This window comes from Littorina saxatilis, linkage group LG1 (assembly GCF_037325665.1).
Source record: "Littorina saxatilis isolate snail1 linkage group LG1, US_GU_Lsax_2.0, whole genome shotgun sequence".
Lineage (NCBI taxonomy): Eukaryota > Metazoa > Mollusca > Gastropoda > Littorinimorpha > Littorinidae > Littorina > Littorina saxatilis.
In genome coordinates this window covers 77,548,537-77,563,562 of record NC_090245.1, presented here as the reverse complement: position 1 = coordinate 77,563,562, position 15,026 = coordinate 77,548,537, and the positions used below count along the sequence as shown (strand labels likewise).

Here is a 15,026-nt window from a genome sequence, read left to right as displayed (position 1 = left end):
AGAATTTCAGTTTGTTGTGTACATAGAGTTATCAAGCAAATATCAACAAAATTGTATTAAAATTGGTGCTGAACTGGCAAAATAAGGTGAGGAAATGATGAAAAATATCTGGTTTAGAGGAAGTGAGCTACATTAATATTAGCAGAACGGTGGTGTGAAAATTAAGTTCCCGGCATGCAATTTCCTGCGCAAGTGTTCTAAATCAAAGAAAGCACACACAAAAACAAAACAAAACTTGCATGAATGAAAACAAAACCCAATGGTTCTGACTTAGAAACAGATCAGAGTGCGTTCATCTTTTCATAACGTTGAACTGCAAAAACTGGCAGAAATATTAGTCACAATTATTTTCTTTAATAATAACAATTTTACCCTCACCAGTACCTTTTTTTTTTTTAAGCATGCTTAATCAGGTAGTGATGTTCTTGCTGTTTTTATACCACCAGTGTTGTCCTCTTATTTTCAGCACAGTCATCACCCATGAACGTTCACACCTGGTTGTGCTCCCTGCCAACACCAGGCTGTACCTATAGGAGCTGCATGTGTATTCATTGAGTTGTATGGCTGTGCATGTTCTATGGTAATGCAGCGTGCATTTGGTGTTGTGCATCTTTTTCAGTTTGCAACAGCTTAATTCAGCTGTCCAGCCCAGGCCTCGGTTCAGTGCAACCCCCCTGTGGAGACTCTCCCCCCTCCCAATTTATAACGGAATCTCTCTCTAACACCACCCCCACCACCCTACCCCCTTGAAGACCTCAGATTCCCTGTTCATAACCTCAGTAAATCCACCTCCATTTTAAGACTCGATCCCTCTCCTAGAGACCTGATTTTTCCTGGTTGTTCGGTGGTCTTAACGGGGAGGTTCCACTGTACCCTCAGAAAACTGCATGAGGTCTGCCCTGTGTGCATGTTGTTTGGTTGTTGTGTAGTACTTTCAGATTGCATTTTGTGTGTGTTTGTTCCAGGCGTGTGTTTAACGCTGTTGACCCCACCTCCCATGCGGGTCACATGAAGGCCGCACAGCAAATTATCTTAGACGGTACCTCCAAGTGGTCCGCTCGCATCTGTGTGCAAGGTACACAGATATAGATATGTATATGCATACATGCAGAATGAGTACGGCTTGTCTCCTGGATTGAAAGTTTAACACTGGCTTCCTGTTGCAAAATATTTTGGTGCAGGTGCTAAGAAACTAACTACTAAACAGATGAAAACAGTTATTATATGTGCATGGATGCTCTATTTTGATCAATTAGCCCTCAGACTTGACAGTTTTAACACTGGTCCCCCGTTCTTGCGCTTGCTCTCTTCAAAACTCTTTCATTGTCTAATCTTATTCACACAAAAAAGCATAAACACTAATGCCTAGAACCTGAAAGTGTACGCATGACGTACTTTGCAAGTTAATTAGCATTAAGTTTGGATAAAAGGAAACACGGACAGTATACCGGCCCTTTAAGAATGATTTCTTCAGCCTAACTTTATCATTAAAGCTAGCAGTACAATTCTCGCAGAAGGTCAACCAGTGTGTCGTACATGTACTTAAAATTATTATGTTATTTTCTTAAGGCTGTTCTTAAATCAGCCCGAGGTTGACTTCGGGTAGTGTTACATGTATTACCAAAAATTCAGTGCCAAGCTTCGTGCAGCCAGCTTCATGAAGGTGAATTAGCCCAATTATTTTGAGGCTTTAGGAAGGATTTGATAATTGTGTGTGTGTGTGAGTGAGTGTGTGGAGGGTCTTCATAGGATGCACATAACTTCAAAAGGATAATTGCAATAGAGGAGAATAGACTGTGAGTGAATTCTTTCATGTGGTGAACACGTACTGTGAGCATTCACATGAAATAGGATCATATCAGAGCTTAGAGACAGCAGAAAATCTTGACATAATATTTTGCATTCTTACATGTCTTGGAGAAATATATGAGTATAACCTTTAATCAGACACCACCTTTGCAATTATTGTTGTCGCAAATAAAACGTGGAAAATTACGAGAAAATTACAACGCCCTGGTAAACTAGTGCAGGCAAAATCGCTAAATGTCCTATATGTCATAACTGTATGTTGTGGTGTTGTGTAACAGCTTAATTGCCAGGGTCCTTTATAGGAAATGAAAACACATGTCATTAGTGCTAAATGGTGGTGGCATAATATCTGCTAATTACTGATACAGACAACACGTACTGGTATTGCCATGCATATGCTTTGTCTTCTTGTTTTTACTGGCGAAATTACGCCTAAATGTTGTTGAATATTTATGAGCTTGCATTAGTGAGAGTTCTAAAGGCACTGATGTACATATTCAGTACAAAGTAAAAACATGAATAGTGCACAGTAGAGATGAAAATGGTAATTGTATGCACTTTAATGACTAAAAGTGCTTCAGATCTGGGTGTCGGGCGCGTCTCACTTGTACAGAAAATGTATTCCCAGATGTATTTGATAAAATTTACTTTATAAATAATTCATCTAGTATATACTGGGACAAACACTGCAGAAACAAATCAGCCATTTTTTGTTTTGTTTTGTTAGTTATAAATGTATGAAGAGAGAAGAGATGGTAACAACATTCCATATCTGAATTTATAAAAACAATTGTTTTTTTTTCAAAAGGGATGGATGGGGAAGGGCAGAGACAGACAGACAGATAAGAGACACCGGCTCTAGAAAAAGGGAGCTAGTGCAAGAACTTGGCCATCACATCCACATTTGCTGTGTTTCTGATCCCCAAAACACCCAGGAAGGTGTGAATACTTTGCAACTTATTCCTTCGATCACTGTAAAAAGGATCTATGGAAAATCGTAGAAAAGTCTATCTTGGAGAATACACTTGTCCTGGGTCCTTTTTCACCCTTTTCCAATGCTGCACACCTAGCTAGCTCCCTTTAGAGGTCTGGCCTTCTTTATTTGCACACAGTATCAATGTTTGTCATTTTCCAATTTTCGTCCTGATCGGGTCCCATTGTTGTTTCAAACCAAATTGATTGCTTCCGTGTTCTATCGGTCAGTGAAATGTACACTTCCAGAAATCAATGGAAAAAGCAATGGTATTAAAAAATAATGAAAGCCGCAGTGAAGTTTGTATTAGCGTTTAATACCCTGTAAGTGATACACAAGCAAGATCAAGTAAGGTTGAGATGTCCTAAAAGTGTTGGGAACAAATTGAATGTTACAAGTTTATGAGACAAAATGAAAGTTTTGATTTACACATGTTTAGAATGTGTGTTGTGTCTGTCCCTTTCCTTTGGTTCCTAAAATGTATGTGTGTGCTTCTTGTATACAAGATACAATCAGATCGTTGTTTGATGCAGAATGTTGTTACTGGTTGCATAAATGTTGTCTCGTTCCCTTAATTTGGTGTAATTATAACCAAAGAAACAGTGCTCTTTACAAAGGGGGGAATCGAGACGAGGGTCGTGGTGTGTGTGTGTGTGTGTAGAGCGATTCAGAGAAAACTACTGGACCGATCTCCATGAAACTTGACATGAGAGATCCTGAGTATGGTATCTCCAGACGTTTTTTTCATTTTTTTGATAAATGTCTTTGATGACGTCATATCCGGCTTTTCGTGAAAGTTGAGGTGGCACTGTCACGCTCTCATTTTTCAACCAAATTGGTTGAAATTTTGGTCAAGTAATCTTCGACGAAGCTCGGACTTTGGTATTGCATTTCAGCTTGGAGGCTTAAAAATTATTTTTTGAGTTTGCTCATTAAAGTTGCCTAAAGTAAATGAGGAAAAGTTCTGAGTGATTTTAGCATGTCATGAAATGGCACGGTTAACTGGTGTAAAGTAAAGGAAATCATGAATCCCACAAATCATGCTTCCAGGAATGTCTCACGTAACACCACTCATGATTTTGTTGTTGTTGCAATGCCCTATTTTTGTCAGCACATACGTTTGATCACAGACCAAATAGAACTGATTCCCATTCTTGACATAATTGTCTGTGCTGGGTGCAGTGATATCTGCCCAAGGGCTGACGGGCAAGGACAAGACGGGGACCAGTGACCCCTATGTGACCGTGCAGGTGGGCAAGGTCAAGAAACGCACCAAGACCGTCCCACAGGACCTCAACCCAGAGTGGAACGAGAAGTTCTACTTGTGAGTTCACTACTAGTTGTATAACCTTGCAGATATTTGTCATCACGATACTGTGACATGTGTAATGTAAAGCCCAATTCAATAAAAAATGCTCGCGCTGGACCCGAGTACTCTTCAGACATTCACACACACACACACACACACACACACACACACTCTCTCTCCCTCACTCCTTCTCTCTCTCCCTCTCTCTCTCTCTCTCTCTCTCTCTCTCTCTCACACACACACACACACACACACACACACACACACACACACACACACACACACACACTACCACATCTCCATTCTAAAACACGTCACGTTCCAAATCAAAAGACGACATTCTATTTTCTTACGTCACTATTCTTGGTTTACGGTACCATTCGGCGGCTTTGCTACGAGTATGGCATAGTCTTGGTTTGCCGAGACCTTGCACCGTTCTATCAGACTGGCTGTTGCACCGCGAATTCCTCCCACCGCCAAGTCGTTTTTTTGTGGTTTATTTCGCATTTAGGTCCCAGGTAACATTATGAAGTTTTAATACGATCAATCGGACCTATTATCAAGTTAGTGTATCAACTTTTGAACGAACTGCGCCCAGTAGTTTCCCAGCAATAAGCTGTTAAGTCGAGACACACACACAGACACACAATTAAAGTCTGCTGGACCCTTGTACTAGCGTACTCGGGGATTAAAAGAGTCCTATATCTCACATGTATTCTTTTTAGATGGTGTTATGGGGTTTGCATGCAGATGATAAGGGACTGTAAAAATATTAATTATTATAATAATAATGAGGATATTTATAAAGCACAAATCCTAAAATAGTTCTAAGCGCCTCACAAAAACATACATATAAATAAATACATCTGTACACAATTCCAAATCAAATAATGATACACATTGAAATATACTTATAAACACTTTGATGGTTTGAATATATAGTTTAGACACTGAATAGATATTCATGTATACCCAGCAGTTCTTAATTTTATCACTATTTAGTCATACTCTTTTCCTGCATATGAGAAAGAGGGAAAAGGGGATGCCCCTACCACAACCTCTTCATGGGATTGTGCTTATAATAGTATTCTGTATTCTTTTTCAGTGAATGCCACAACTCTTCTGACAGGATAAAAGTCCGCGTTTGGTAAGTAAAATGATGTTAGTGGGATGGTCTTGGTGCATTTGGAGTGTCAGTGATAAATTTAGCCAAATGTTCACTATTAAGGACCGATTTGATGCCTGATGTGTGATGGGCTCTTCCTTAGCTAAAAAGTGGTTTTTTTCTCAATACTTTATAATCAGGGGTAAAGGGGAGGGTAGGGGGGGGAGATAATGCTGCAAGAAGTTATTAGTCTTGTCTTATCTAATATTATGTCTGAAATGCCTTCCTTGAGCCCGAAATCGCCTTCTGAAGACTTCGCAAAGTTTTTTTTACCAAAAATTCAATGCCAAAGCTGAGTGCAGCGAGCTTCGTGAAGTATACCTCGCGAAGTCGACATACCCCAATTAATATCAGGCTCTACTTGTGCATTATGCTACTGCGTTATGACTTACTGATGCCCCTCATGGTTTGCAGGGATGAGGACAATGACCTCAAGTCTAAGCTGCGTCAGAAGTTGACCAGGGAGTCCGATGACTTTCTGGGGCAGACCATCATCGAGGTCCGAACCCTCAGCGGTGAAATGGATGTCTGGTACAGTTTAGGTCAGTACTGGACATGTGTTCTTCTTTGTTTTCTGTTCTAAACTAGCTCACTGATACATTTCAGGTGGATTTGGTGCAGTTTTTTTCTTGAAAAAGGAAAAAAAATAATCGGTATTGATTATTCATTCTTTCATACAAAATGTTTTGAATGGGTGCTTGAAAACAAGCCTAGGTTGATGTTTATTCATGGCTAGTGCAGATTTTATGTGTAACTGCTTTCAGTTGCCATTCATATGCTGATGAAGGAGATTTAAAAAAAGTGTCATTGTAGTTTACTTATTTATTTATTTCTTATTAGAGGTATGAACGTACTTAGTCAAAGGAAACAATTGCGATTCAAATAACCATTAGTTCTATGTTTTTGCAGTGGTTTTGTGTGAGAGAGATTGATTGTCATATTCTTGTATTCTTTGTCTAACTTCAGAAAAGAGAACGGACAAGTCGGCCGTGTCTGGTGCTATTCGCCTTCACATCTCCGTGGAGATCAAGGGAGAGGAGAAGGTGGCTCCTTATCATGTACAGTACACATGTCTCCATGAGGTTAGTGATTTGGAATTCTGATACTGTGCAGTGACTCAGGCCCCTCAATCATTTTCTCAGTTCCTTTTTCATATGTTTCCGTGTCTTGTAGTACGTGTTTCAACTGTTCCTACGAGGATAGTGGTTATAGTTATTATGATGCTTATTGACTGGCACACTTTGATTTGTGCAATCCTTTTTTCTGTGGCACATTACCGTGTGTATATATATAGCTCACCTTTCAGCATGAAGTTGGTGGGAGAAAGTGGGAGATAAGACCTCCCAGCCCCCCGCAATATAATAAGTATCCCTGAAAAAAGTTTTTCTCTTCAAAAATGTGATGTCTTCTGCTGCCAGTGATGACAGAGAATTAAGATAATGCTCATTGTGAGATTTTTGTGCCCATGAATATGAGTCTCTGTTTAAAGATGATGTGCTCACGTTTTCAGAACCTGTTTCACTACCTTTGTGAACAAGCAGGAGGAGAGGTCAAGTTGCCAAACGCAAAAGGGGTAAGGATTGAGTCTGTTTATAATAAGCTTGTTAATTCAGTTGTGACCGAATGATTGAAGATAATGTGTGTGTGTGTTAGGGTAGGGAAAGACGGTGTGTGTCTGTTTGACTGTCTGTCTGTCTGTTTGTGTACGTGTCCGCTTGGATGTGTGTGTAGTGGTGTGTGTGTGTGTAGAAATCTGATAGATTGATATTTTTGACAATGTTCTTAATTAAGTTTGAAAACGTTCCAGATGTCATGTTTGCGTGCAACCAATTTGATGACGTCTTCATGATCCGTTACCAGTGTCTTCCATTGTTTAAATGTTTAGATGATTTGATGAATGGAAGGGTGGATGAAATAATTTAATAACTGACTTGCCAATATCTTCTTCGTCTTAGTTCATGGGCTGAAGCTCCCACGTTCACTCATGTTTTTGCACAAGTGGGTTTTAATGTGTAAGACCATTTTGACCCCGCCATTCAGGCAGCCATATGCCGCTTTCGGGGGAAGCATGCTGGGTATTTTTGTGTTTCTAGAACCCACCGAACTCTGACTTGGATTACAGGATCTTTTCCGTGCGCACTTGGTCTTGTGCTTGTGTATACACACGAAGGGGGATAAGGCACTAGCAGGTCTGCACATAAGTTGACCTGGGAGATCGGAAAAATCTCCACCCTTAACCCACCAGGCGTGGACTTGCCAATTTGTCAATATATTTTGTGGATAGATGACCAAATTTGTGTGAGTTATTTTCATTGAAACTCTTCCAAGACTTGACTCAGGATACACACACAAACATTTAAAAAGTATAATGAAAAGTGGCATGTAACTGGGACAGAAATGTGTGAAGGAAAAAAGAATAACACCTGAAAGTGTTGTGAAATGATAGCCATGTTAAATTGAGAGGAGAAAAATAATACCATAATGAATTTGTTCCTTATTTACAGCAGGATGAGGCCTGGAAGGTGTACTTTGACGAGCCGGGTCAAGAAATTGTGGACGAGTTTGCCATGAGATATGGTATAGAGTCCATATACCAAGCCATGACGTGAGTGTTTCCCTGTTCTTTCACTAGCTTTGCATGTGAACAGGAAAGGCAGAATGAGTGGAAGTAATTTCAGGGCCTGCACAGTCAGGTCAGCATATCATATAACTTAGCCCATTTCAATGTCAAACAGAAAATGTTGTTTTGGGGTTAAGAACTTTTTTTTTGTTTGAAGTGTAATGTACTCACTGTATTTTTGACTCACATGCGAAGCAAAAGTGAGTCTATGTACTCACCCGAGTCGTCCGTCCGTCCATCTGGACGTCCGGACGTCCGGAAAACTTTAACGTTGGATATTTCTTGGACACTATTCAGTCTATCAGTACCAAATTTGGCAAGATGGTGTATGATGACAAGGCCCCAAAAAACATACATAGCATCTTGACCTTGCTTCAAGGTCAAGGTCGCAGGGGCCATAAATGTTGCCTAAAAAACAGCTATTTTTCACATTTTTCCCATTTTCTCTGAAGTTTTTGAGATTCAATACCTCACATATATATGATATATAGGGCAAAGTAAGCCCCATCTTTTGAAACCAGTTTGGTTTACCTTGCTTCAAGGTCAAGGTCACAGGAGCTCTTCAAAGTTGGATTGTATACATATTTTGAAGTGACCTTGACCCTGAACTATGGAAGATAACTGTTTCAAACTTAAAAATTATGTGGGGCACATGTTATGCTTTCATCATGAGACACATTTGGTCACATATGATCAAGGTCAAGGTCACTTTGACCCTTATGAAATGTGACCAAAATAAGGTAGTGAACCACTAAAAGTGACCATATCTCATGGTAGAAAGAGCCAATAAGCACCATTGTACTTCCTATGTCTTGAATTAACAGCTTTGTGTTGCATGACCTTGGATGACCTTGACCTTGGGTCAAGGTCACATGTATTTTGGTAGGAAAAATGTGTAAAGCATGTGAGTCGTATGGGCTTTGCCCTTCTTGTTACAATTACTTTGGCTCGTTTCCACATTGGATCGAGTGATTACTTTCTGGGGGAAACATGCTTCATATTTGTTAGCAAATACAACATAATCGCTTGCAAAATACTCCACGCACAATGTTAATAGGGATCACATCTGTTGCGTGTACAGTGGTGCCTGCAATGAAAGAACGTTCACCCTTGGGACCAGCCAAAAGAGTTCCTACATTGCAGGTGACCTGTCATGATTGGTATATTTTAGAGATAACAAAGGGACAAGAGAAGGTGTCCATTTGCCTTGTCTTACATGGCGGTGGGGATGATTGCAGACACTTCTCGTGCCTGTCGACCAAGTACATGTGTGCGGGTGTCCCAGCTCTCATGTCCACGCTCCTGGCCAACATCAATGCCTTCTATGCACATACTGCCACCACCACTGCTGTCTCCGCCAGTGATCGCTTTGCCGCATCCAACTTTGGGGTCAGTACCACTGGGCTGGAAAGAGGGAGGAGTCCAAAAGATGTTACTCTTATGTGCACAACTACAAAGATGTAGTTATGGAGTTTATTGTTTCACTAGATCATACCAACGCTTCAAGCAAAACATGGTTTTATTGTAGAAATGAGATTTTATGTTTAAGTTCTGTTTACTGAGATATATGCTTTTTTGTGCTGTTGTTGTTTAAGTGTGTGGTTTTTTGACTCACATGCGAAGCAAAAGTGAGTCTATGTACTCACCCGAGTCGTCCGTCCGTCCGTCCCCCCCGGCCCCGTCCGTTCGGCCGGCCGTTCGGCCAGCCGGCCGGCCGTCCGGAAAACTTTAACGTTGGATATTTCTTGGACACTATTCAGTCTATCAGTACCAAATTTGGCAAGATGGTGTATGATGACAAGGCCCCAAAAAACATACATAGCATCTTGACCTTGCTTTAAGGTCAAGGTCGCAGGGGCCATAAATGTTATCTAAAAAACAGCTATTTTTCCCATTTTTGAGTCACTTGAGAAAAAGTGACTCTATGTAATCGGTCAGTGTTAGTCTGTCCGGCCGGCCGGCCGGCCGGCCGTCCGGCCGGCCGTCCGTAGACACCACCTTAACGTTGGACTTTTCTCGGAAACTATCAAAGCGATCCGGCTCATATTTTGTTTAGTCGTGACCTCCAATGACCTCTACACTTTAACGATGGTTTCGTTGACCTTTGACCTTTTTCAAGGTCACAGGTCAGCGTCAAAGGAAAAATTAGACATTTTATATCTTTGACAAAGTTCATCGGATGTGATTGAAACTTTGTAGGATTATTCTTTACATCAAAGTATTTACATCTGTAGCCTTTTACGAACGTTATCAGAAAAACAAGGGAGATAACTAGCCTTTTCTGTTCGGCAACACACAACTTAACGTTGGGCTTTTCTCGGAAACTATAAAAGTGACCGGGCTCAAATTTTATGTGAACGTGACTCCCAGTGACCTCTACACTTTGACGTCTGCTTTGGTGACCTTTGACCTTTTTCAAGGTCACAGGTATGTCTTGAAGGAAAAAAATTGAAATATCATATCTCTGAAACTATTCATCGGATTTGATTCAAACTTTATAGGATTATTCTTTACATCAAATTATTTACATCTGTATTGTGTTGTGAATAGCAATTTCTTCCTGTCCATCTGATGCCTCATATAATATTCAGAACTGCGAAAGTGACTCGATCGAGCGTTTGCTCTTCTTGTTCCCATTTTCTCTGAAGTTTTTGAGATTCAATACCTCACCTATATATGATATATAGGGCAAAGTAAGCCCCATCTTTTGATACCAGTTTGGTTTACCTTGCTTCAAGGTCAAGGTCACAGGAGCTCTTCAAAGTTGGATTGTATACATATTTTGAAGTGACCTTGACCCTGAACTATGGAAGATAACTGTTTCAAACTTAAAAATTATGTGGGGCACATGTTATGCTTTCATCATGAGACACATTTGGTCACATATGATCAAGGTCAAGGTCACTTTGACCCTTATGAAATGTGACCAAAATAAGGTAGTGAACCACTAAAAGTGACCATATCTCATGGTAGAAAGAGCCAATAAGCACCATTGTACTTCCTATGTCTTGAATTAACAGCTTTGTGTTGCATGACCTTGGATGACCTTGACCTTGGGTCAAGGTCACATGTATTTTGGTAGGGAAAATGTGTAAAGCAGTTCTTAGTGTATGATGTCATTGCTAGGTTTAGTTATTTGACCTTGACCCTGAAGGTCAAGGTCATGTAAAGGTCAAGGTCAAGCATGTGAGTCGTATGGGCTTTGCCCTTCTTGTTTAATATTGTCAAGCAAATTATGAGTTTGCATTCATATGTATTGCTTTTTACAAACTAAACTCTGTAAATCTTTTTTGACTGAATTACAAATGTGCTATTTGAATTAGCACTGCATGTTTGTATTTATTCAATTGTTATACTGGTATATTTTGCAGAAAGAGAAGTTTGTCAAGTTGCTGGATCAGCTACACAACTCTCTCAGAATAGACCTGTCAATGTATCGGGTGAGTAACAGCTTCTGACTCAACAGTCATCATTTCAGTCGTTGAGTGAATTATTAAAATTTGATGGATTTGGGGTGTTGGGGGTGTGAAGCGTTAGTCTAAGCCTGTTCCTGTGTACATGTACTGCAACTTTTTTATGTGTTTTGAGAAAAACAAAAAAATACATGTAATAGAAAGATTAATTAGTTAATGGAATGTATAATAATCAGACAAAACAAAACATTCCTTTTTAAGGTTGTTGTTGTTTTTTGTCTGAATGGTTGAATGTTGTGATAAGCAGACACACGAAAGTGAACTCCACTATAATATTAGGTGCCAGGTGCTTCATGAAACTTAAGCGAAGAGAAAGTTGATTTCAAAACTTATGCATTTTCATCAATTTTTTCTCACATGTTTCAGAACAACTTCCCTGCATCAGACGCAGGCCGCATGAAAGACTTGAAGTCTACAGTCGATCTTCTCACTAGTATTACATTCTTCCGCATGAAGGTAAATCACTTTCATTTACTATTGCCAGAACACCTTTATGCCTAAGTTGATCAGGACTGAAGCTCGCATTGTTCATGATCTGCCAACTTCGACCATTATTTTTAATATCCACTGAGACTCGGCCTGTAACCTCTTCTTATTAGTCTCCTGGGGAAGAGCTGTCATGCCAACTGGGGAATATTATTCATCAATGTGTGTTGTGTCTTGGTTAGTATAGCGTAGGGGCCTGGATATATGCACGTTTATGATCTGTGAAGTGAAGCATACTCAGCTGCAGTCATGAGCACTTAAAAAGGTCAAGGCCCACTTCACTATATAGTGCACAGAACTAATAAGGTTTATGCTTAGTTCATCATTCATAAAGATCTGCTTTCACTGTGGGTGAATATTTTGTTGTTGGTTCATTTGGAGTGTTTGTGTGTGTGTGTGTGTGTGTGTGTGTGTGTGTGTGTGTGTGTGTGTGTGTGTGTGTGCATCACTGTGTGTGTATGCATGCATTTTTAGTGTTTTCTATGGTGCTTTCTTGTTCTCTGGTTTGTACTTGTTCAGTCTTGATTTTTCTCGTTTCGTCACATCAGACAAGATTGTAGAGTCTTGACACCTAGTGTATTCTCTCCCAGGTGCAAGAGCTGAGCAGTCCCCCACGGGCAGGTACCGTGGTCAAAGACTGCGTCATCGCCTGCATCAAGTCCACCTACAAGTTCCTGTTCGACAACTGCTACGAGCTGTATCAGCGAGAGTTTCAGACGGACCCCTCAGAACAGACGGCCACGGACCAGGACGGACCGTCATCGCGGAGCCTGGACTTCTGGCACAAACTGATAGCCTTGGTCGTCTCGGTGATAGAAGAGGATAAAAATAGCTACACTCCAGTATTAAACCAGTGAGTTAAAGGGCAAAGTGAAACTGGTATTATGTGCAGAAGAAAAGGTCAGATGTTTACTACTTGCAGGAAGTATTCCAGCTGTAATGATTTACGACAGTTTTTTATTTTCATATTGTATTTCAGTCTGTGTTAAGATTTGAAGCTGAAAAATGGAGAGAGAAAAAATGTCTCAAAAAGATAAAGTACAAGAACTTTTCCATGCCAGCATACCATGAATGTTGGAAAGCTGCGGATATTTTGGTTTTAAAATTGCCTCTGAAATGCCTTAAGACCAGAAGAAAAATCATGCTGCCTGTATTGTATGGATTACAGGCCCGCCTAATTTTGAAGATCTGTTCTCTCAGATTGTCAATGTTTTGAAACAGACCATTATATTCTTTGAACATATTGTGACATGCGGCATTGTTGCTCAGGTTCCCACAAGAGCTCAACGTGGGACAGGTCAGTGCCTATATGATGTGGAACCAGTTGTCACAGGACCTCTGCATTGCTCTCAAAGGTACACCTTCATTTTGTACTTCTTTGCTTGGCTCTCTCTCTCTCTCTCTCTCTCTCTCTCTCTCTCTCTCTCTCTCTCTCTCTCTCTCTCTCTCTCTCTCTCTCTCTCTCTCTCTCTCTCTCTCTCTCTCTCTCTCTCTCTCTCTCTCTCTCTCTCTCTCTCTCTCTCTCTCTCTCTCTCTCTCTTTGGTGTATGACATTTATCAGTTTGTCTCCATACACATGAACGAGGTCCCATATCACCTTTCTTTCATAAATTGCTTATTTTATTTTATTTTTTTTTATTTTTTTTTCTTTAATTTGCTAGGCATACTTTTTTTCACCTGTAACCATGTTAAATTAAGAAGTAATCTTTAGTGAGGTATAATGACACTCAGAAGAAATTCATCCTCATATATTGTGTTACATGTAATTGATAAAAAACTTGCATAGTTAATTCATAGTGTGGGATTTCTTTTTTGGGTTTGAAAGTTTTTGCTTTGGAAGTTTTTGCTTTGTGAGTGTGAGTCAGTGTGTGCACGTGTGGTTTATTGATTTGTTTGTTATTTGATACTTTGCAATCTGATGTTTCCCTTTTCCTTGCTTTCAGTTTTGATTTATTTGTTTTGTTGCTGGAACTTGATTTTTGGATGCTGCTTTCCTTGCTTTCAGTTTTGATTTATTTGTTTTTGTTGCTGGAACTTGACTTTTGGATGCTGCTTTCCTTGCTTTCAGTTTTGATTTATTTGTTTTTGTTGCTGGAACTTGACTTTTGGATGCTGCTGCATAGTTGTTTTTTCTCACATGTTTGATCTTTTGCAGAACATGAGAGTCAGCGGATGTGCAAGAGTTCGGAGTACATGAACCTCCATTTTAAGTGCAAGTGGTTGTACACAAAATATATCGCCGATGTGCCTCAGTACAAGGGATCTGTGCCCGAGTACCCTACGTAAGTTGACCAGTCTTTATACTGCAGTTTGTTTGTTCGTTCATGGGCTGAAACTCCCACGGCTTTTACGTGTATGACCGTTTTTACCCCGCCATTTAGGCAGCCATACGCCGCTTTCAGAGGAAGCATGCTGGGTATTTTCATGTTTCTATAACCCACCGAACTCTGACATGGATTACAGGATCTTTTTCGTGCGCACTTGGTCTTGTGCTTGCGTGTACACACGGGGGTGTTCGGACACCGAGGAGAGTCTGCACACAAAGTTGACTCTGAGAAATAAATCTCTCGCCGAACGTGGGGACGAACTCACGCTGACAGCGGCCAACTGGATACAAATCCAGCACGCTACCGACTGAGCTACCTCCCCGCCTATACAGCAGTAAAACTGTTCTTTTAGTTGGTTATGGAGGGTTTCAATCCTATGTGTGCTACGGTAACAGTCCCTTCTCACATTGTTAGTCCTTGACAGTATCATACTCGCAGTAATCTGATACCTATGTCAGTGTGGAAGGGCTGAATGCTATTCATGTTTTATCTCCCACAACTCCGAGAGGAATTAGGTCACGTGAGAGCGATTGCGGGAAATCCTTAATTGACCGTGTGGTTTCGTCAAGTGTAGACGTGTTTGGTGCTCTTTTCTTTCTTGTCTGTTCTTCTGAAGGTTTTCTCTTCGGTAACTAGCATGCTTAATTGCAGAAGGATAGCCAAGTGCAATCACTGATTTGATTATTAACAACTGCACAAGGTATCACTGTTGGTTTAATGTATTAATTGCAGGTGGTTTGAGCCGTTTGTGATGCAGTGGCTGAATGAGAATGATGATGTGTCCATGGAATACCTGCACGGTGCTTACGAAAGAGACAAAAAAGACGGGGTAAGGCTCTGCAGTTATGTTCTGGTGTAATGGGT

At 40.4% G+C, this 15,026-nt stretch overlaps 1 protein-coding gene across 1 annotated transcript in view; it reads left to right on the top strand.

Moving 5' to 3' along the window:
* The window catches only part of LOC138980246 (protein unc-13 homolog B-like), a 155,747-nt gene that overhangs the window by 100,282 nt on the left and 40,439 nt on the right, over nt 1-15,026 (top strand). Inside the window, exons 17-30 of the mRNA XM_070353096.1 lie at nt 966-1,075; nt 3,965-4,106; nt 5,197-5,238; nt 5,671-5,798; nt 6,223-6,338; nt 6,767-6,829; nt 7,761-7,861; nt 9,115-9,265; nt 11,248-11,316; nt 11,716-11,805; nt 12,426-12,688; nt 13,105-13,190; nt 13,991-14,117; nt 14,895-14,991. Of these exons, the coding sequence (XP_070209197.1) occupies nt 966-1,075; nt 3,965-4,106; nt 5,197-5,238; nt 5,671-5,798; nt 6,223-6,338; nt 6,767-6,829; nt 7,761-7,861; nt 9,115-9,265; nt 11,248-11,316; nt 11,716-11,805; nt 12,426-12,688; nt 13,105-13,190; nt 13,991-14,117; nt 14,895-14,991 (1,585 nt within the window). The remainder of the gene's footprint in view (nt 1-965; nt 1,076-3,964; nt 4,107-5,196; nt 5,239-5,670; nt 5,799-6,222; nt 6,339-6,766; nt 6,830-7,760; nt 7,862-9,114; nt 9,266-11,247; nt 11,317-11,715; nt 11,806-12,425; nt 12,689-13,104; nt 13,191-13,990; nt 14,118-14,894; nt 14,992-15,026) is intronic.